This window comes from Salvelinus fontinalis, chromosome 31 (assembly GCF_029448725.1).
Source record: "Salvelinus fontinalis isolate EN_2023a chromosome 31, ASM2944872v1, whole genome shotgun sequence".
Taxonomy (NCBI): Eukaryota; Metazoa; Chordata; class Actinopteri; order Salmoniformes; family Salmonidae; genus Salvelinus; species Salvelinus fontinalis.
Genome location: NC_074695.1, coordinates 2,279,778 through 2,301,653, shown reverse-complemented (window position 1 = coordinate 2,301,653; position 21,876 = coordinate 2,279,778). Strand labels below are relative to the sequence as shown.

Here is a 21,876-nt window from a genome sequence, read left to right as displayed (position 1 = left end):
CTGAAAGTATTCACCCCCCTTGGCATTTTTCCTATTTTGTTGCCTGACAACCTGGAATTAAAATAGATTTTCTGGGGGTTTGTATCATTTGATTTACACACCATGCCTACCACTTTGAAGATGCAACATATTTTTGGGGGGTGAAAAAAACAGAAATAAGACAAGAAAACAGAATACTTGAGCGTGCATAACTATTCACCCCCACAAATGCAATACTTTGTAGAGCCACCTGTTGCAGCAATTACATCTGCAAGTCTCTTGGGGTATGTCTCTATATGCTTGGCATATCTAGCCACTGGGATTTTTGTCCATTCGTCAAGGCAAAGCTGCTCCAGCTCCTTCAAGTTGGAGGGGTTCCGCTGGTGTACAGTAATCTTTAAGTCGTACCACAGATTCTCAATTGGATTGAGGTCTGGGCTTTGACTAGGCTATTCCAAGATATTTAAATGTTTCCCCTTAAACCACTAGAGTGTTGCTTTAGCAGTATGCTTAGGGTCATTGTCCTGCTGGAAGGTGAACCTCCGTCCTAGTCTGAAATATCTGGAAGACTGAAACAGGTTTCCCTCAAGAATTTCCATGTATTTAGCGCCATCCATCATTCCTTCAATTCTGACCAGTTTCCCAGTCCCTGCTGATGGAAAACATCCCCACAGCATGATGCTGCCACCACCATGCTTCATTGTAGGGATGGTATTCTCAGGGTGATGAGAGGTGTTGGGTTTGCGCCAGACATAGCGTTGTCCTTGATGGCCAAAAAGCTCAATTTTAGTCTCATCTGAGTACCCTCTTCTATATGTATGGGGAGTCTCCCACATGCCTTTTGGCGAACACCAAACGTGTTTGCTTATTTCTTTCTTTAAGCAATGGCTTTTATCTGGCCACTTTCCCGTAAAGCCCAACTCTGTGGAGTGTACAGCTTAAAGTGGTCCTATGGACAGATACTCCAATCTCCGCTGTGGAGCTTTGCAGGTTCTTCAGGGTTATCTTTGGTCTCTTTGTTGCCTCTCTGATAAAATGCCCTCCTTGGCTGGTCCGTGAGTTTTGGTGGGCGGCCCTCTCTTGGCAGGTTTGTTGTGGTGCCATATTCTTTCAATTTTCCAATAATGGATTTAATGGTGCTCCGTGGGATGTTCAAAGTTTCTGATATTTTTTTATAACCCAATCCTGATCTGTACTTCTCCACAACTTTGTCCCTGACCTGTTTGGAGAGCTCCTTGGTCTTCATGGTGCCCCTTGCTTAGTGGTGTTGCAGACTCTGGGGCCTTTCAGAACAGGTGTATATATACTGAGATCATGTGACACTTAAATAAAGTCTACCTGTGTACAATATAACTAATTATGTGACTTCTGAAGGTAATTGGTTGCACCAGACATATTTAGGGTCTTCATAGCAAAGGGGGTGAAAACATATGCACTACTTTTCCCTTTGTCATTTTATTGGATTCTTTTAAACAAGTCATTTTTTTCATTTCACTTCACCAATTTGGACTATTTTGTGTATGTCCATTACATGAAATCCAAATAAAAATCCATTTAAATTACAGGTTGTAAAGCGACAAAGTAGGCAAAACGCCAAGGGGGATGAATACTTTTGCAAGGCACTGTAGGTCTGAAACCTGTAGGCTACATGGACTATAGTGTTTAGGTCTGAAACCTGTAGGCTACATGGACTATAGTGTTTAGGTCTGAAACCTGTAGGCTACATGGACTATAGTGTTTAGGTCTGAAACCTGTAGGCTACATGGACTATAGTGTTTAGGTCTGAAACCTGTAGGCTACATGGACTATAGTGTTTAGGTCTGAAACCTGTAGGCTACATGGACTATAGTGTTTAGGTCTGAAACCTGTAGGCTACATGGACTATAGTGTTTAGGTCTGAAACCTGTAGGCTACATGGACTATAGTGTTTAGGTCTGAAACCTGTAGGCTACATGGACTATAGTGTTTAGGTCTGAAACCTGTAGGCTACATGGACTATAGTGTTTAGGTCTGAAACCTGTAGGCTACATGGACTATAGTGTTTAGGTCTGAAACCTGTAGGCTACATGGACTATAGTGTTTAGGTCTGAACCCTGTAGGCTACATGGACTATAGTGTTTAGGTCTGAAACCTGTAGGCTACGTGGACTATAGTGTTTAGGTCCATAGCGGTCTGTAATTGGCCCTTTAAGTTTTTGAGTCTCCATCGGGTTTCATGGACAACATTACCAGCCTGTAGCTGTGTTAGTGCCTCTGTAGCTGTGTTAGTGCCTCTGTAGCTGTGTTAGTGCCTCTGTAGCTGTGTTAGTGCCTCTGTAGCTGTGTTAGTGCCTCTGTAGCTGTGTTAGTGCCTCTGTAGCTGTGTTAGTGCCTAGGGTTGATCCATTAAGTCCACAGTAACCTATAGTTGGTTTTGAGATAGATGAGTGTCTCAAGGTTTTTGGGGAGAGCCCTGCCTCTGCCGGGTTGGAGCCAGTGTCTGGCCGAGGTAAAGATGGTCTCCACGGTGGAGGTCCCGGCCGGCACAGTAAACGCCCGCTTGGCCACCTGGCTGAGCTGGGGGAAGTCTATAGTCTTTCGTCTCCAGTAGTGGAGAGGCTCCTCCTCAGTGGGCTCCTCACGCAGGTACCCTGCCAGCTCCTGCTCCACGCTCTTTGCCTGCGCCGTGGGCCTTTGCTTGATGAAGGAGAACAGCTTGCAGGGCCTGCTGAGCGAAGTGGAGGAGGGAAGAGGGGACGAGGCTGGGGACAAAGCTGCGTCAGGGGACTGGGCCTGGGGGGTGAGCTCCATGCTGGGGCCCTGTGTTTGTGTGTGTTTGGTGACCTCGTCCAGGAGGACCTGTCTGTGCCAGTCAGGGTCTGAGCTCCAGGTAAGTTTGAACTGTGGGTCCAGGGTGGTGGCGGTGACGTACAGAGGGTCCTCCAGGATGGGAGCCAGGCGGCGCTCTACGGCTTGAGACAAGCCCAGTAGCAGGCAGGGTAGCTGGGGGGAGACGCACTCTGACAGGTGCTTACGGAGCCCCAGGACACAGGGCAGAGCCAGACTGATGGAGACGTGTCTGTCACCCTGTTAGGATACAAGAACACAACCATTAACCTGTCTGTCTCTCTCACCCGTCCGTCTGTCTGTCTCTCTCACCCGTCCGTCTGTCTGTCTCTCTCACCCGTCCGTCTGTCTGTCTCTCTCACCCGTCCGTCTGTCTGTCTCTCTCACCCGTCCGTCTGTCTGTCTCTCTCACCCGTCCGTCTGTCTGTCTCTCTCACCCGTCCGTCTGTCTGTCTCTCTCACCCGTCCGTCTGTCTGTCTCTCTCACCCGTCCGTCTGTCTGTCTCTCTCACCCATCCGTCTGTCTGTGTCTCACCTGTCTGTGTGTGTCTCACCTGTCTGTGTGTGTCTCACCTGTCTGTGCGTGTGCACCATGTCCCAGGCCTCAGTAAAGGGTTCCAGTGTGTCTGTCAGTTCCCTGAGCAGCGCCACCTCCTGGCCACTCAGCACCAGGTCAGCCCGGTCAGACACATCCTCCAAGAACTCTGCTGAGTCCAGAAGTCCACGCAACACCTGGAGGAGAGGAGAATGGAATCAAAAGAGCATGGTTACAATTTTCACTTTTAAACCAGCAGGCTGATCTATGTTGTAACTAGACTACATTAAGTCCTGCTTACCTTGAGTTGTACGGCCCAGTCTCGCTCTCCAGCCCTGCTGCCCCCCGACCCCCCCTCCACCCCCCCTCCCAACAGGCCCACCAGTTTGTCGTGTGGCACGGCGGAGGTGACGTAGTTATAGAAGGATGAGGCTTTAGCCAGGGTGGAGGAGAGGAGAGGAGAGGAGGAGAGCAGTCCATCTCTCACACACTGACCCAGAGAACAACAGAAACAGTCTATCCTGCCGGACCCCAGACCTCCCTCCCACCAGTCCTCCTGTTCTACCTCTCCTTCCCTCTCTCCTCCTTCATCCCCACTCTCCTCCTCTTCCTCTTCGGCATCATCTCCCGGGTTGCCGTGGATACAGAACCCTGGTAGGCGGCATGAGGGGTGAGTTTCAGCGGGAAATGGGTCAGCCACGACACGGAACGCTCGTCCCGAAACGCCGTGCGCCACACACACCTCCTCGAACTCTGCTAGCACGCGATTGGCCGAGAGTCCACCAACCAGAGGCAGGCAGGCCAGCAGGGCGGAACGCATCTGCCAATCAGACGACAGGAAGTGGCAGGTCACGCCCAGGTACCTGCAGGACGGGTAGGAGGACATAGTGATTATCATAAAGAACAACCCTAGATGTCGTCACCCTATTCCCATAAACTAGTGCACTACATATGAAATAGGGTGTCAAAATAGTGCACTACATAGGAAATAGGGTGTCATAAACTAGTGCACTACATAGGAAATAGGGTGTCATAAACTAGTGCACTACATAGGAAATAGGGTGTCATAAACTAGTGCACTACATAGGAAATAGGGTGTCAAACTAGTGCACTATATAGGAAAAAGGGTGTCATAAACTAGTGCACTACATAGGAAATAGGGTGTCAAACTAGTGCACTACATAGGAAATAGGGTGTCATAAACTAGTGCACTACATAGGAAATAGGGTGTCAAACTAGTGCACTACATAGGAAATAGGGTGTCAAACTAGTGCACTACATAGGAAATAGGGTGTCAAACTAGTGCACTACATAGGAAATAGGGTGTCAAACTAGTGCACTATATAGGAAGATATTAGGTATGGGTCCCAAATGGCACCCTCAGTAGGACAGTAGAACAGACATATTAAAACACAGAGATGGTGATTTTAGCCATGCACATTAGAGCCCTGCACGGGCATGAATTTTAAGCCCATGCCCTACCCATGCACACGACATTCAGGCCCGATTGCTTCAGCCAAATTTAAGGTCCGGCCCTGCCCAAAATCCAAAATAACTTCCTCTGTTAGTAAATAACTGCTCCTCTCTGTCTGTCACTCTTGCTCTGCATGCATTCTGCTCATGGAGGCTCTGAGTCTGAGTATCCATAGCAACAGCTCTGCCTGGGCTGCTCAATGAGGGGAGCTGTTAGCTACTCCTCATCACTCTAAACTCTCTCCTGTCTGATATTTGACGAAGTTGAAGCACTTCTGACACCATGTTAGGATCTTAGTCAGATATGACTGTACTGTGCAGCAGAGGACGAGCAAAGGGCTCGTATCCTAGAGTTAGGCTTAGAGTACATACCCAGTGTTAGCCCCTGCTGTGGTCCCAAGGAAACCCCTCCAGAGGGAGACCGAGAGGCTGAGAGAGAGGGCTGAGGCCAGGGCCTGTCTGGTGGCCAGCTGGGCCTGGTAGGCGTAGGCTGGGAGGAGCTGGGTTTGGAGGTATCTGGGGGGCTCGGGGGTATAGCGAGGCTCTAACAGCTGCAGTAACTCTCTGAACCCTCTGAGATCCACCAGGGAGGCAGGCTGGAGGTCCTGGACCAGCATCTTAGCTATCGCCTCCGAGATCAGCACCTAGTCAAACATAATACTGTCTATTACACACCAACTACAACACACACACACATACAGATATTGTCCTAGCCACCGTGCTTCTTCTGCATTGCTTGCTGTTTGGGGTTATAGGCTGGGTTTCTGTAGAGCACTTTGTGACATCGGATGATATAAATATATTCGATTGATTGACAACGGACCAACATCTTAGCTATCGCTTCAGAAATCAGCAGTGGAGAGGATAACAAGATGTTACTGTAAACTACCGTACCGTACTGACCCCTACCGTACCGTACTGACCCCTACCGTACCACACTGACACCTACCGTACCGTACTGACACCTACCGTACCGTACTGACACCTACCGTACCGCACTGACCCCTACCGTACCGTACTGACACCTACCGTACCACACTGACCCCTACCGTACCACACTGACCCCTACCGTACCACACTGACCCCTACCGTACCGTACCACACTGACCCCTACCGTACCGTACCACACTGACCCCTACCGTACCACACTGACCCCTACCGTACCACACTGACCCCTACCGTACCACACTGACCCCTACCGTACCACACTGACCCCTACCGTACCACACTGACCCCTACCGTACCACACTGACCCCTACCGTACCACACTGACCCCTACCGTACTGTACTGACCCCTACCGTACCGTACTATACCCTACTATATCCTACCGTACTGACCCCTACCGTACTGACCCCTACCGTACCACACTGACCCCTACCGTACCACACTGACCCCTACCGTACCACACTGACCCCTACCGTACCATACATTACTATACCCTACTGTACAGTACTATACCCTACTATATCCTACCGTACTGACCCCTACCGTACCGTACTGTACTGACCCCTACCGTACTGACCCCTACCGTACCGTACTGACCCCTACCGTACTGACCCCTACCGTACCGTACTGTACTGACCCCTACCGTACTGACCCCTACCGTACCGTACTGACCCCTACCGTACTGACCCCTACCGTACTGACCCCTACCGCACTGACCCCTACCGCACCGTACTGTACTGACCCCTACCGTACTGACCCCTACCGTACCGTACTGACCCCTACCGTACTGACCCCTACCGTACCACACTGACCCCTACCGTACCACACTGACCCCTACCGTACCGTACTGACCCCTACCGTACCACACTGACCCCTACCGTACCACACTGACCCCTACCGTACCACACTGGCCCCTACCTTACCTTACCGTACCGTACTGACCCCTACCGTACCACACTGACCCCTACCGTACCACACTGACCCCTACCGTACCACACTGACCCCTACCGTACCATACATTACTATACCCTACTGTATCCTACCGTACTGACCCCTACCGTACCGTACTGTACTGACCCCTACCGTACCGTACTGACCCCTACCGTACTGACCCCTACCGTACCACACTGACCCCTACCGTACCACACTGACCCCTACCGTACTGACCCCTACCGTACTGACCCCTACCGTACTGACCCCTACCTTAACGTACCTACCCCTACCTTACCGTACCTACCCCTACCGTACCACAATGACCCCTACCGTACCACACTGACCCCTACCGTACCACACTGACCCCTACCGTACCACACTGACCCCTACCGTACCACACTGACCCCTACCGTACCACACTGACCCCTCCCTTACCGTACCTACCCCTACAGTACCACACTGACCCCTACCGTACCGTACTGACCCCTACCGTACCGTACTGACCCCTACCGTACCGCACTGACCCCTACCGTACCGCACTGACCCCTACCGTACCACACTGACCCCTACCGTACCACACTGACCCCTACCGTACCACACTGACCCCTACCGTACCACACTGACCCCTACCGTACCACACTGACCCCTACCGTACCACACTGACCCCTACCTTACCGTACCACACTGACCCCTACCGTACCACACTGACCCCTACCTTACCGTACTGACCCCTACCGTACTGACCCCTACCGTACTGACCCCTACCGTACTGACCCCTACCGTACTGACCCCTACCGTACTGACCCCTACCGTACTGACCCCTACCGTACTGACCCCTACCGTACTGACCCCTACCGTACCACACTGACCCCTACCGTACCACACTGACCCCTACCGTACCGTACTGACCCCTACCGTACCACACTGACCCCTACCGTACCACACTGACCCCTACCGTACCACACTGACCCCTACCTTACCGTACCGTACTGACCCCTACCGTACCACACTGACCCCTACCGTACCACACTGACCCCTACCGTACCATACATTACTATACCCTACTGTATCCTACCGTACTGACCCCTACCGTACCGTACTGTACTGACCCCTACCGTACCGTACTGACCCCTACCGTACTGACCCCTACCGTACCACACTGACCCCTACCGTACCACACTGACCCCTACCGTACTGACCCCTACCGTACTGACCCCTACCGTACTGACCCCTACCGTACTGACCCCTACCTTACCGTACCTACCCCTACCGTACCACAATGACCCCTACCGTACCACAATGACCCCTACCGTACCACACTGACCCCTACCGTACCACACTGACCCCTACCGTACCACACTGACCCCTACCGTACCACACTGACCCCTACCGTACCACACTGACCCCTACCGTACCACACTGACCCCTCCCTTACCGTACCTACCCCTACCGTACCACACTGACCCCTACCGTACCGTACTGACCCCTACCGTACCGCACTGACCCCTACCGTACCGCACTGACCCCTACCGTACCGCACTGACCCCTACCGTACCGCACTGACCCCTACCGTACCACAATGACCCCTACCGTACCACACTGACCGCTACCGTACTGACCCCTACCGTACTGACCCCTACCGTACCGTACCTACCCCTACCTTACCGTACCTACCCCTACCTTACCGTACCTACCCCTACCGTACCACACTGACCCCTACCGTACCACACTGACCCCTACCGTACCACACTGACCCCTACCGTACCACACTGACCCCTACCGTACCACACTGACCCTACCGTACCACACTGACCCCTCCCTTACCGTACCTACCCCTACAGTACCACACTGACCCCTACCGTACCGTACTGACCCCTACCGTACCGTACTGACCCCTACCGTACCGCACTGACCCCTACCGTACCACACTGACCCCTACCGTACCACACTGACCCCTACCGTACCACACTGACCCCTACCTTACCGTACCGTACTGACCCCTACCGTACCACACTGACCCCTACCGTACCACACTGACCCCTACCGTACCATACATTACTATACCCTACTGTATCCTACCGTACTGACCACTACCGTACCGTACTGTACTGACCCCTACCGTACCGTACTGACCCCTACCGTACTGACCCCTACCGTACCACACTGACCCCTACCGTACCACACTGACCCCTACCGTACTGACCCCTACCGTACTGACCCCTACCGTACTGACCCCTACCTTACCGTACCTACCCCTACCTTACCGAACTACCCCTACCGTACCACAATGACCCCTACCGTACCACACTGACCCCTACCGTACCACACTGACCCCTACCGTACCACACTGACCCCTACCGTACCACACTGACCCCTACCGTACCACACTGACCCCTCCCTTACCGTACCTACCCCTACCGTACCACACTGACCCGTACCGTACTGACCCCTACCGTACCGTACTGACCCCTACCGTACCACACTGACCCCTCCCTTACCGTACCTACCCCTACCGTACCACACTGACCCCTACCGTACCGCACTGACCCCTACCGTACCGCACTGACGCTTACCGTACCGCACTGACCCCTACCTTACCACACTGACCCCTACCGTACCACACTGACCCCTACCGTACCACACTGACCCCTACCGTACCACACTGACCCCTACCGTACCACACTGACCCCTACCGTACCGTACTGACCCCTACCGTACCACACTGACCCCTACCGTACCACACTGACCCCTACCGTACCACACTGACCCCTACCGTACCACACTGACCCCTACCTTACCGTACCACACTGACCCCTACCTTACCGTACCACACTGACCCCTACCGTACCACACTGACCCCTACCTTACCGTACTGACCCCTACCTTACCGTACTGACCCCTACCTTACCGTACTGACCCCTAACATACCGTACTGACCCGTACCGTACTGACCCGTACCGTACTGACCCCTACCGTACCACACTGACCCCTACCTTACCGTACTGACCCCTACCGTACTGACCCCTACCGTACTGACCCCTACCGTACCACACTGACCCCTACCGTACCACACTGACCCCTACCGTACCACACTGACCCCTACCGTACCACACTGACCCCTACCGTACCGTACTGACCCCTACCGTACCACACTGACCCCTACCGTACCACACTGACCCCTACCGTACCACACTGACCCCTACCTTACCGTACCGTACTGACCCCTACCGTACCACACTGACCCCTACCGTACCACACTGACCCCTACCGTACCATACATTACTATACCCTACTGTATCCTACCGTACTGACCCCTACCGTACCGTACTGTACTGACCCCTACCGTACCGTACTGACCCCTACCGTACTGACCCCTACCGTACCACACTGACCCCTACCGTACCACACTGACCCCTACCGTACTGACCCCTACCGTACTGACCCCTACCGTACTGACCCCTACCTTACCGTACCTACCCCTACCTTACCGAACTACCCCTACCGTACCACAATGACCCCTACCGTACCACACTGACCCCTACCGTACCACACTGACCCCTACCGTACCACACTGACCCCTACCGTACCACACTGACCCCTCCCTTACCGTACCTACCCCTACCGTACCACACTGACCCCTACCGTACCGTACTGACCCCTACCGTACCGTACTGACCCCTACCGTACCGCACTGACCCCTACCGTACCGCACTGACGCTTACCGTACCGCACTGACCCCTACCTTACCACACTGACCCCTACCGTACCACACTGACCCCTACCGTACCACACTGACCCCTACCGTACCGCACTGACCCCTACCGTACCGCACTGACCCCTACCGTACCGTACTGACCCCTACCGTACCACACTGACCCCTACCGTACCACACTGACCCCTACCGTACCACACTGACCCCTACCGTACCACACTGACCCCTACCGTACCACACTGACCCCTACCTTACCGTACCACACTGACCCCTACCGTACCGTACTGACCCCTACCGTACCGCACTGACCCCTACCGTACCGCACTGACGCTTACCGTACCGCACTGACCCCTACCTTACCGCACTGACCCCTACCTTACCACACTGACCCCTACCGTACCACACTGACCCCTACCGTACCACACTGACCCCTACCGTACCGCACTGACCCCTACCGTACCGCACTGACCCCTACCGTACCGTACTGACCCCTACCGTACCACACTGACCCCTACCGTACCACACTGACCCCTACCGTACCACACTGACCCCTACCGTACCACACTGACCCCTACCGTACCACACTGACCCCTACCTTACCGTACCACACTGACCCCTACCGTACCACACTGACCCCTACCTTACCGTACTGACCCCTACCTTACCGTACTGACCCCTACCTTACCGTACTGACCCCTAACATACCGTACTGACCCCTACCGTACTGACCCCTACCGTACCACACTGACCCCTACCGTACCACACTGACCCCTACCTTACCGTACTGACCCCTAACATACCGTACTGACCCCTACCGTACCACACTGACCCCTACCGTACCACACTGACCCCTACCGTACTGACCCCTACCGTACTGACCCCTACCGTACCACACTGACCCCTACCGTACCACACTGACCCCTACCGTACTGTACTGACCCCTACCGTACCGTACTGACCCCTACCATACCACACTGACGCCTACCTTACCGTACTGACCCCTACCGTACAGACCCCAACAATACTGACCCTACCGTACCATATTGACCCCTACCCTACTGACCCCTACCGTACCGAACCCTACTGTACCGTACTATACCCTACTGTACAGTACTATACCCTACTGTACAGTACTATACCCTACTATACAGTACTATACCCTACTATACAGTACTATACCCTACTATACAGTACTATACCCTACTATACAGTACTATACCCTACTATACAGTACTATACCCTACTATACAGTACTATACCCTACTATACAGTACTATACCCTACTATACAGTACTATACACTACTATACAGTACTATACACTACTATACAGTACTATACCCTACTATACAGTACTATACCCTACTATACAGCACTATACACTACTGTACTCTACCGTACCGACCTCTACCCTACCGACCTCTACCCTACCGACCTCTACCCTACCGACCCCTACCCTACCGACCTCTACCCTACCGACCTCTACCCTACCGACCTCTACCCTACCGACCTCTACCCTACCGACCCCTACCCTACCGACCTCTACCCTACTGACCCCCTACCCTACCGACCCCTACCCTACCGACCTCTACCCTACCGACCCCCTACCCTACCGACCCCCTACCCTACCGACCTCTACCCTGCCGACCCCTACCCTGCCGACCCCTACCCTGCCGACCTCTACCCTGCCGACCTCTACCCTGCCGACCTCTACCCTGCCGACCTCTACCCTGCCGACCTCTACCCTGCCGACCTCTACCCTGCCGACCTCTACCCTGCCGACCTCTACCCTGCCGACCTCTACCCTGCCGACCTCTACCCTGCCGACCTCTACCCTGCCGACCTCTACCCTGCCGACCTCTACCCTGCCGACCTCTACCCTGCCGACCTCTACCCTACCGACCTCTACCCTACCGACCTCTACCCTACCGACCTCTACCCTACCGACCTCTACCCTACCGACCTCTACCCTACTGACCTCTACCCTACTGACCTCTACCCTACTGACCTCTACCCTACTGTACTGACCTCTACTGTGATATCCAAACTTATGAAACATGAGGAGAACAACCCTAAGCCGTAATTATGCATTTCTGTATAGTACAGATCAGGGACCCGTGATGTAATTCTGTTAGCGGGTGTTGATCCACTTCACTAATTGTAGTTCAATAGCCAAAAGAGTTATTCATAAACTCACGGTGCCATGTAATAGCTGACACCCCATTATTTATGCAGACATCTTTGAATATTAATTCAGAGCAGATACGTTTTTGGAAAATGTGGTCGCACAAAAAAAACTGATTTTACCATAAGTTTGCACAGTTCTGACACTAAATTAGTTTTAGTACATTTTTCAGTGGAAATTTTTAAAAGTAGTCCTTGTTCATGGACTTTAATTTGTTAAACATTTATATCAATAGTTTTTGTTTGGCAAAAATGTTTAAGTCAAAAAATGAGTCAAAACGTAATTCCGTTACCATGGACGCACACACACACACACACACACCTGGCGAGGGTCGTGTCTGTGGAACTTCGTCACCCCTTCTCCTGCTCCCTCTCTTCCTCCTCCTCCCCCTATCCCTCCTACTACTCCCACCCCTCCTCCTCCAGCGGTGATGGAGTGATTGCAGCGATGGCCTCCTCCATTGGCCAGGCTGTGAAGGGAGGATGAGGAGTAGGGATGGAGGGAGGAGGAAGATGAGGAGTAGGCTTCTCTCTTCATATCCTTCTTCTTTACAAACTCATCGTACATCGCCTGGTGCTTCCTCTGTAGAAATGAGAGAGAGTGTGTAATTCTGATGATCAAACTTCAGACAGACTACCTATTGCAATGCTTTTAGATTTGATATTGATTAATAATATAGAATTTCACACAGAGACAAACAAGAACTGTATAATTCAGCCACAGCCTGCTTCTACCTATCCCTGTGGAATACAATGTGCATTCTTAACTTTGCAATCAGTTTCATACACAGACAATACTGTATCTATCACAGCCAGTAACCTGCTGTACCTGTTGTCTCCTACTGTCAGACACCCAGATCTATACCTTAGTTAAGATACTTTTGAAAAACTTGATTACTTTGAGGATTACTTTTAAATTCAGAAAGGATGTTTGCGAAAAAATATTGGACACTTGTCTGTTCTCAAAGACATTCAAATCAGCATTGAAAAAGGTGCAAGTTCAAGTTTGTTCCATCTGAGCGAGTCTGACCACAAGTCAGAGACCACTATGATGTCAGAGACCACTATGATGTCAGAGACCACTATGATGTCAGAGACCACTATGATGTCAGAGACCACTATGATGTCAGAGACCACTATGATGTCAGAGACCACTATGATGTCAGAGACCACTACGTTGACACACCAAATGTGTTTGATGGATCGCGGGGAAAGCGCAGGAATAGGCTTTTGTAGGCTACAGTCCAAGCTATGTCTGCCAATGGTGTGACTGCTGTTGACATCCAAAGATTATCCAACTTGAACAAACGTTTAGAGGTAAGGATGACAGCAGTGTGGTCTACAGCGATACAGATATCACGTATTATTGATATCTACATAGCAGCAGTGTAATTCACATCAATGCGCTGTCTCATTTAGCTATTTGCGCATTGTGGTTGTTGTGGACGGCTGTTAACAAATGTAAATATGTATTTGAACCCAATAATGGTTTAATTCAATACGTTTAAGACGCCCATCAATCATTGTTTTTAAAACCAGTGGACAGCCAGTGAAAAATGCACTCTTGCAACAGCTGCATAGTGCGGATCCCAGCCTATAGAATAACAGCTGCATAGTGTGGATCCCAGCCTATAGAATAACAGCTGCATGGTGTGGATCCCAGCCTATAGAATAACAGCTGCATAGTGAGGATCCCAGCCTATAGAATAACAGCTGCATAGTGTGGATCCCAGCCTATAGAATAACAGCTGCATGGTGCGGATCCCAGCCTATAGAATAACAGCTGCATAGTGCGGATCCCAGCCTATAGAATAACAGCTGCATAGTGTGGATCCCAGCCTATAGAATAACAGCTGCATAGTGTGGATCCCAGCCTATAGAATAACAGCTGCATGGTGTGGATCCCAGCCTATAGAATAACAGCTGCATAGTGTGGATCCCAGCTTATATAATAACAGCTGCATAGTGTGGATCCCAGCCTATAGAATAACAGCTGCATAGTGTGGATCCCAGCCTATAGAATAACAGCTGCATGGTGTGGATCCCAGCCTATAGAATAACAGCTGCATAGTGTGGATCCCAGCCTATAGAATAACAGCTGCATAGTGTGGATCCCAGCTTATATAATAACAGCTGCATAGTGTGGATCCCAGCCTATAGAATAACAGCTGTATAGTGTGGATCCCAGCCTATAGAATAACAGCTGCATAGTGTGGATCCCAGCCTATAGAATAACAGCTGCATAGTGCGGATCCTAGCCTATAGAATAACAGCTGCATAGTGTGGATCCCAGCCAATAGAATAACAGCTGCATAGTGTGGATCCCAGCCTATAGAATAACAGCAGTATAGTGCGGATCCCAGCCTATAGAATAACAGCTGTATAGTGCGGATCCCAGCCTATGGAATAACAGCTGTATAGTGTGGATCCCAGCCTATAGAATAACAGCTGCATAGTGTGGATCCCAGCCTATAGAATAACAGCTGCATAGTGGGGATCCCAGGCTATAGAATAACAGCTGCATAGTGTGGATCCCAGCCTATAGAATAACAGCTGCATAGTGAGGATCCCAGCCTATAGAATAACAGCTGCATAGTGTGGATCCCAGCCTATGGAATAACAGCTGTATAGTGTGGATCCCAGCCTATAGAATAACAGCTGTATAGTGTGGATCCCAGCCTATAGAATAACAGCTACATAGTGCGGATCCCAGCCAATAGAATAACAGCTGCATAGTGTGGATCCCAGCCTATAGAATAACAGCTGCATAGTGCGGATCCCAGCCTATAGAATAACAGCTACATAGTGCGGATCCCAGCCTATAGAATAACAGCAGTATAGTGCGGATCCCAGCCTATAGAATAACAGCTGTATAGTGTGGATCCCAGCCTATAGAATAACAGCTGCATAGTGCAGATCCCAGCCTATAGAATAACAGCTGCATAGTGTGGATCCCAGCCTATAGAATAACAGCTGCATAGTATGGATCCCAGCCTATAGAATAACAGCTGCATAGTGTGGATCCCAGCCTATAGAATAACAGCTGCATAGTGAGGATCCCAGCCTATAGAATAACAGCTGCATAGTGTGGATCCCAGCCTATAGAATAACAGCTGCATAGTGTGGATCCCAGCCTATAGAATAACAGCTGCATAGTGCGGATCCCAGCCTATGGAATAACAGCTGCATAGTGCGGATCCCAGCCTATAGAATAACAACTACAGCTCAGTGTTCAACACCATAGTGCTCTAAATGCTCATCACTAAGCTAAGGACCCTGGGACTAAACACCTCCCTCTGCAACTGAATCCTGGACTTCCTGACGGGCCGCCCCCAGGTGGTGAGGGTAGGTAGCAACACATCTGCCACGCTGATCATCAACCCTGGAGATCCTCAGGGGTGCGTGCTCAGTCCCGTCCTGTACTCCCTGTTCACCCACGACTGCATGGCCAGGCACGACTCCAACACCATCATTAAGTTTGCCGACGACACAGCGTAGGTAGGTCGGATCACCGACAACGATGACACAGCCTATAGAGAGGCGGTCAGAGAGATCTGGCAGTATGGTACCAGGACAACAACCTCTCCTACAATGTGAGCAAGACAATGGTGTTGAACGCTGAGTAAATGAACAGCCTTCTCACTTTTCACAGGTGGAAAAGGGCAGTGTGCAGTGCGATTGAGATTGCGTCATCTGTGGATCTGTTAGGGCGGTATGCGAATTGGAGTGGGTCTAGGATATCCAGGATGATGTTGTTGATGTGAGCCATGACCAGTCTTTCAAAGCACTTCACGGCTACCGACGTGAGTGCTACGGGGCGGTAATCATTCAGGCAGGTTACCTTTGCTTCCTTGGACTATGGTGGTCTGCTTGAAACATATACAGTACTGTTTTAAAATTTCAGGCAGGTGTGAAAACAATGCTGTAAAGTAAGAATGCTTTCAAAACTAGACATGTTAATAGTTCACATTTTTTAATTAACAAAATGCAAAGTGAGTGAACAGAAGAAAAATCTACATGAAATCAATATTTGGTGTGACAACCCTTTGCCTTCAAAACAGCATAAATTCTTCTAGGTACACTTGTACACCGTTTTTAAAGAAACTCGGCAGGAAGGTTGGCCCAAACATCTTGGAGAACAGTTCTTCTGTGGATTTAGGCAGCCTCAGGTGCTTCTCCCTTCTCGTGTAATCCCAGTCAGACTCGTCGATGTCACGGCTGTGGGGGCCATACCATCACATCCGGGACTCATTGTTCTTCTTTACACTGAAGATAGAGCGAAAGTCATTATGAACTATGTTTGGGGTTGTTGTCATGCTGCAGAAATACATTTGGGGCCAATCAGATGCCTCCTTATTGGTATTGCATGGTGGATAAGTATCTGCCTGTACTTCTCAGCATTGAGGAGACCATTAATTCTGACCAAATCCCCAACTCCATTGGCAGAAATGCTGCCCCAAACTTGCAAGGAACCTCCACCATGCTTCACTGTTGCCTGCAGACACTCATTCGTGTACCGCTCTCCAGCCCGTCGGTGAACAAACTGCCTTCTGCTACAGCCAAATATTTCAAATGTTGACTCATCAGTCCAGAGCACTTGCTGCCATTTTTCTGCACCCCAGTTCCTGTGTTTTCGTGCATAGTTGAGTCGTTTGGTCTTTTTTCCACGTCGGAGGTGTGGCTTTTTGGCCGCAAGTCTTCCATGAAGGCCACTTCTGACCAGACTTCTCTGGACAGTAGATGGGTGTTACCAGGGTCCCACTGTTTTCTGCCAATTCTGAGCTGATGGCACTGCTGGACATCTTCCGATTGCAAAGGGAAGTAAGCATGATGTGTCTTTCATCTGTTGCAGTGCGTTTCCTTGGCCGACCACTGCGTCTACGGTCATCAACGTTGCCTGTTTCTTTGTGCTTCTTCAAAAGAGCTTGGACAGCACATCTGGAAACCCCTATCTGCCTTGACATGTCTGCCTGGGAGAAACCTTGCTGATGCAGTATAACCACCTTGTGTCTTGTTGCTGGGCTCAGTCTTGACTTTTGACAGTAAACTGTCCTCAGCAACCTCACCTTGTTACCTGAGTTTGGCTGTTCCTCACCCAGTTTTATTCCTCATACACAGCTGTTTCTGTTTCAGTTAATGATTGTGTTTCAACCTACATATTGAATTGATGATCATTAGCACCTGTTTGGTATAATTGTTTAATAATACACCTGACCATAGGCCTACAAAATCCCTGACTTTGCGCAAGTGTACCTACAAGAATTGATGCTGTTTTTAAGGCAAAGGGTGGTCACACCACATATGGATTTGATTTAGATTTTTCTTCTGTTCACTCTCTTTGCATTAAGTTAATTGATAAATATAATCTATTAACATGTCAAAGCAGCTCGCGGTTGGGTTTCCCTTTGTAGTCCGGAATAGTTTTCAAGCCCTGCCACATCCGTTGAGCGTCAGAGCCGGTATGGTAGGATTCAATCTTAATCCTGTATCGATGCTTTGCCTGTTTGATGGTTCGTCTGAGGGCGTAGCGGGATTTCTTATCAGCGTCCGGATTAGTGTCCTGCTACTTGAAAGCGGCAGCTCTAGCCTTTAGCTCGATGTGGATGTTGCCTGTAATCAATGGTGTTACACAAATCAAAATCTGCCTTATATTTTAGATTCTTCAAAGTAGCCACCATTAGCCTTGATGACAGCTTTGCACACTCTTGGCATTCTCTCAACCAGCTTCACCTGGAATGCTTTTTTAACAGTCTTGAAGGAGTTCCCACATATGCTGAGCACTTGTTGGCTGCTTTTCCTTCACTCTGTGTTCCAACTCATCCCAAACCATCTCAATTGGGTTGAGATGGGGTAATTGTGGAGGCCAGGTCATCTGATGCAGCACTCCAAAATATTTGTTCCTGGTCAAATAGTCCTTACACAACCTGGAGGTGTGTTGGGTCATCGTCCAGTAGAAAAACAACTGATAGTCCCACTAAGCGCAAACCAGATGGCGTGGAGTATCGCTGCAGAATGCTGTGGTAGCCATGCTGATTAAGTGTGCCTTGAATTCTAAATAAAAATCACTGACCGTGTAGGCAGCAAAGCACTCCCACAACATCACACCTCCTCCTCCATGCTTCACAGTGGGAACCACACATGCCGAGATCATCTGTTTACCTACTCTGCGTCTCTCAAAGACATGGCAGTTGGAATCCAAAATCTCAAATTTTGACTCATCAGACCAAAGGACAGATTTCCACCAGTCTAATGTCCATTGCTCATGTTTCTTGGCACAAGTAAGTCTCTTCTTCTTATTGATGTCCTTTAGTAGTGGTTCCTTTGCAGCAATTCAACAATGAAAGCGGGATTCACACAGTCTCCTCTGAACAGTTGATGTTGAGATGTGTCTTACTTGCATTCTGTGAAGCATTTATTTGGGCTGCAATCTGAGATGCAGTTAACTCTAATGAACTTATCCTCTGCAGCAGAGGTAACTCTGGGTCTTCCATTCCTGTGGCGTTCCTCGTGAGAGCCAGTTTCATCATTGTGCTTGATAGTTTTTGCGACTGCACTTGAAGAAATGTTCAAAGTTCTTGACATTTTCCAAATTTACTGACTTTCATGTCTTAAAGTAATGATGGACTGTCATTTATCTTTGCTTATATGAGCTGTTCTTACCATAATATGGACTTGGTATTTTACTAAATAGGGCTATCTTCTGTATACCACCCCTACCTTGTCACAACACAACTGATTGGCTCAAACGCATTAAGGAAAGAATTTCCACATTTACAAGGCACACTTGTTAATTGAATTGCATTCCAGGTGACTACCTCATGAAGCTGGTTGAGAGAATGCCAACAGTGTGCAAAGCTGTCATCAAGGCAAACGGTGGCTACTTAGAAGAATCTCAAAAATAAAATATAGTTTGATTGGTTTAACACTTTTTTGGTTACTACATGATTCCATGTATTATTTCATAGTTTTGATGTCTTCACTATTATTCTCCAATGCAGAAAATATTAAAAATAAAGAAAAACCCTAGAATGAGTAAGTGTGTCCAAACTTTTGACTGGTACTGTATATATGTCCATTGATTCTTGAAGAATATAACTTATAAATGCCTCATGAGCTTAGTTCAACTGTCAAACTCCACGAGAACCCAAAATATAAGCTTGTTTTACTCCAATGTTTGTAAACATTGTAAATGTAAACAAACACTGTATAGCCTCATAACATGGTTAAAACAATGTTGATATCATGGATGGCCAGGCCTTGCATCCACAGCTCTGTCTATTAATCTGAGAGTGGTTACATTTCTCCTGGCCAATCCCTCAGCTTTTCACCAACACAGAAGCGGGGCGACTGTTTTATTATTGTATCTTTGTTGCTTCTGTTTGTTCTGTCGATTTGCCCTTCAAACAGCTGCATATTACCAAGATATCAAAGTGTCACAAAGAAAAAAGTAAACAATAGGCCTTTAGCAAATGCAGAATATGGCATTCATTTATCACATGTAAATAGTACTTTTCAGTAGTGCTCAAAGCCATTCCATGAGCGCAGCATTTATTTTTCAACTGGAATCAATGAGCCCAATCAGCCCTCCATGACAACAAAATCATAAACAACAGAGTAGGGCTGGCTAATAAGTCCTTAGTTTTGGGTTATGCTCAGGTAATTTATACTAATATATACTTCCATATTTCCAAGTCTTGTTCTTGAAGATCACAGGGTATACAATTTTTTGGAATGATTGGAATTCTGATGGACTTTGGTTTTTAATATAAAGATATAATTTAATCGTATTATTATACGTAATAGAAAGCGATGGGTTAGAAGAAGCCTACATAACCAACCCATAAAGTAAAATTTAACATCAAAATATGGACAGTTATGTAATCTTTAACATTGATTTATCCTGCAATAGATGTCATTAAATTGGTAACATACATTTTTGTCTTCTTCGAATGCCTCTTAAGGGGAAAGTAATTTAAAAGTAACTACATGTAATCAGATTACGTTACTGGGTTTGGATAATCCAAAATTTACCTTACTGATTACAATTTGACAGGTAACTAGTAACGGATTACATTTAGAAAATAACTCACCCAACCCTGCCTATAGCCTACTGTACCTGTTGTCACCTACTGTCAGACAGATCTATAGCTTAGTTAAAACAGATCTATACGGTACCTTGAGATGTGTGACGAAGTTGGATGTGACGCTCCTCTTCGCCTGTATCCTAGTGCCGCATGCTTTACAGTTGGACTCGATCTTGCCGTTCTCCCCCTCGAACACGATGTTGAAGTAATCCAGAATGGACACCTTCGAAATTGACGCCATTGGGATGACCAACCTTTATACTCGGAAGTAGAATCAACTTTCCAAAGACAACAATCGAGATCTCTCTACCTATTCTTTCTTTTCCCGAGCCTCCCGCTAGTCACTACCATAAGAGCGGAGGTGTGTGTGCGTTTTCTTCCTTCCTACTCACTGTAATCAAAACGCTGGCAGACGCGCGCAACAATAGATGGGTTAAAACAGGCGACTTGCCAATACAGAGCCTTGGAGCTATCGCGTTTCAGCTAGCTATGATGCTATTACACGAATCATGCTATTAAACAAAGTATCTAGTATCGCTGCAAACACTGAAATCCTGTAGCTATCCAGTTCTGCCTGGTCCGTGTTATCAAACTGCACCAGCTACTCGAGGAGGCTGGGCTTTCGGGCTAGCAGAGGATGGCCGCCACCATTGGTCCAGGAAGTAAACCAGATACGCGTTTCCGAAACACTTCGGAAGTTATCGGCAACGCTCGGCCGGATCAACTCAATATATAGTTCAATATAATTCCCCCACCGTAGACGCTATATTTTATATTCAAATTTCCTTTCATCTGATTCCCGAGGAAACCAAACAGGGATTGGTGGCTAATTTCCAACTCAGCCATTATTAAAGACGGCCCTGGAGCAATTGGGGTTAGGTGTCTTCCTTACGGGCACATCGACAGTTTCACATGATCGGCTTCGGAATTTGAGCTGACAACCTTTCGGTCATTGTTATACCGCTAGTTTACCTGCCGCTCGTGGACACATACTATCACACACATACACTCACCATATCTGCTGCTGCTCCATATGCTGCTTTTTGTATACACAGGCAGCCCAATTCCACTAATTGGTCTTTTGACCGATCAAATCAGATTTTTTCACATCAGATTTTTTTTCAGAGATGATCAGATTGCTCAATAGAATTGGACTGTCTGTCTAAAAACGCAGCCTTTTTTTACTTGTATTATCTATCCTGATGCC

At 49.1% G+C, this 21,876-nt stretch overlaps 2 protein-coding genes across 2 annotated transcripts; both read right to left on the bottom strand.

Annotated features, from left to right (window-relative positions):
* Positions 1-1,415: 1,415 nt before the first annotated feature.
* On the bottom strand, positions 1,416-3,661 carry LOC129829414 (zinc finger BED domain-containing protein 4-like). Its single transcript, XM_055891096.1, has 2 exons — positions 3,378-3,661; positions 1,416-3,044 (listed from the first exon to the last, which is right to left on the bottom strand). The coding sequence occupies exons 1-2, from the start codon at positions 3,396-3,398 to the stop codon at positions 2,364-2,366; spliced, it is 702 nt and encodes a 233-aa protein (XP_055747071.1). The 5' UTR covers positions 3,399-3,661; the 3' UTR covers positions 1,416-2,363.
* LOC129829453 (uncharacterized) lies at positions 3,626-21,368 on the bottom strand. The gene is made up of 4 exons (XM_055891155.1): positions 20,761-21,368; positions 12,908-13,168; positions 5,185-5,456; positions 3,626-4,202 (listed from the first exon to the last, which is right to left on the bottom strand). The coding sequence occupies exons 1-4, from the start codon at positions 20,908-20,910 to the stop codon at positions 3,626-3,628; spliced, it is 1,260 nt and encodes a 419-aa protein (XP_055747130.1). The 5' UTR covers positions 20,911-21,368.
* Between the last annotated feature and the right edge of the window lie 508 nt (positions 21,369-21,876).

What these genes read in the sequence shown, in the direction of transcription:
- LOC129829414 (XM_055891096.1), bottom strand. Translation starts at nt 3,398, where the DNA reads ATGGTGCACACGCACAGACAG. An exon ending in TGGTGCACACGCACAGACAG is followed by an intron (nt 3,045 to 3,377) that starts GTGAGACACACA and finishes GTATCCTAACAG; the next exon opens with GGTGACAGACACGTCTCCAT.
- LOC129829453 (XM_055891155.1), bottom strand. Translation starts at nt 20,910, where the DNA reads ATGGCGTCAATTTCGAAGGTGTCCATTCTGGATTACTTCAACATCGTG. An exon ending in ACTTCGTCACACATCTCAAG is followed by an intron (nt 13,169 to 20,760) that starts GTACCGTATAGA and finishes TCATTTCTACAG; the next exon opens with AGGAAGCACCAGGCGATGTA. An exon ending in ACAGACACGACCCTCGCCAG is followed by an intron (nt 5,457 to 12,907) that starts GTGTGTGTGTGT and finishes ATGTTTGACTAG; the next exon opens with GTGCTGATCTCGGAGGCGAT.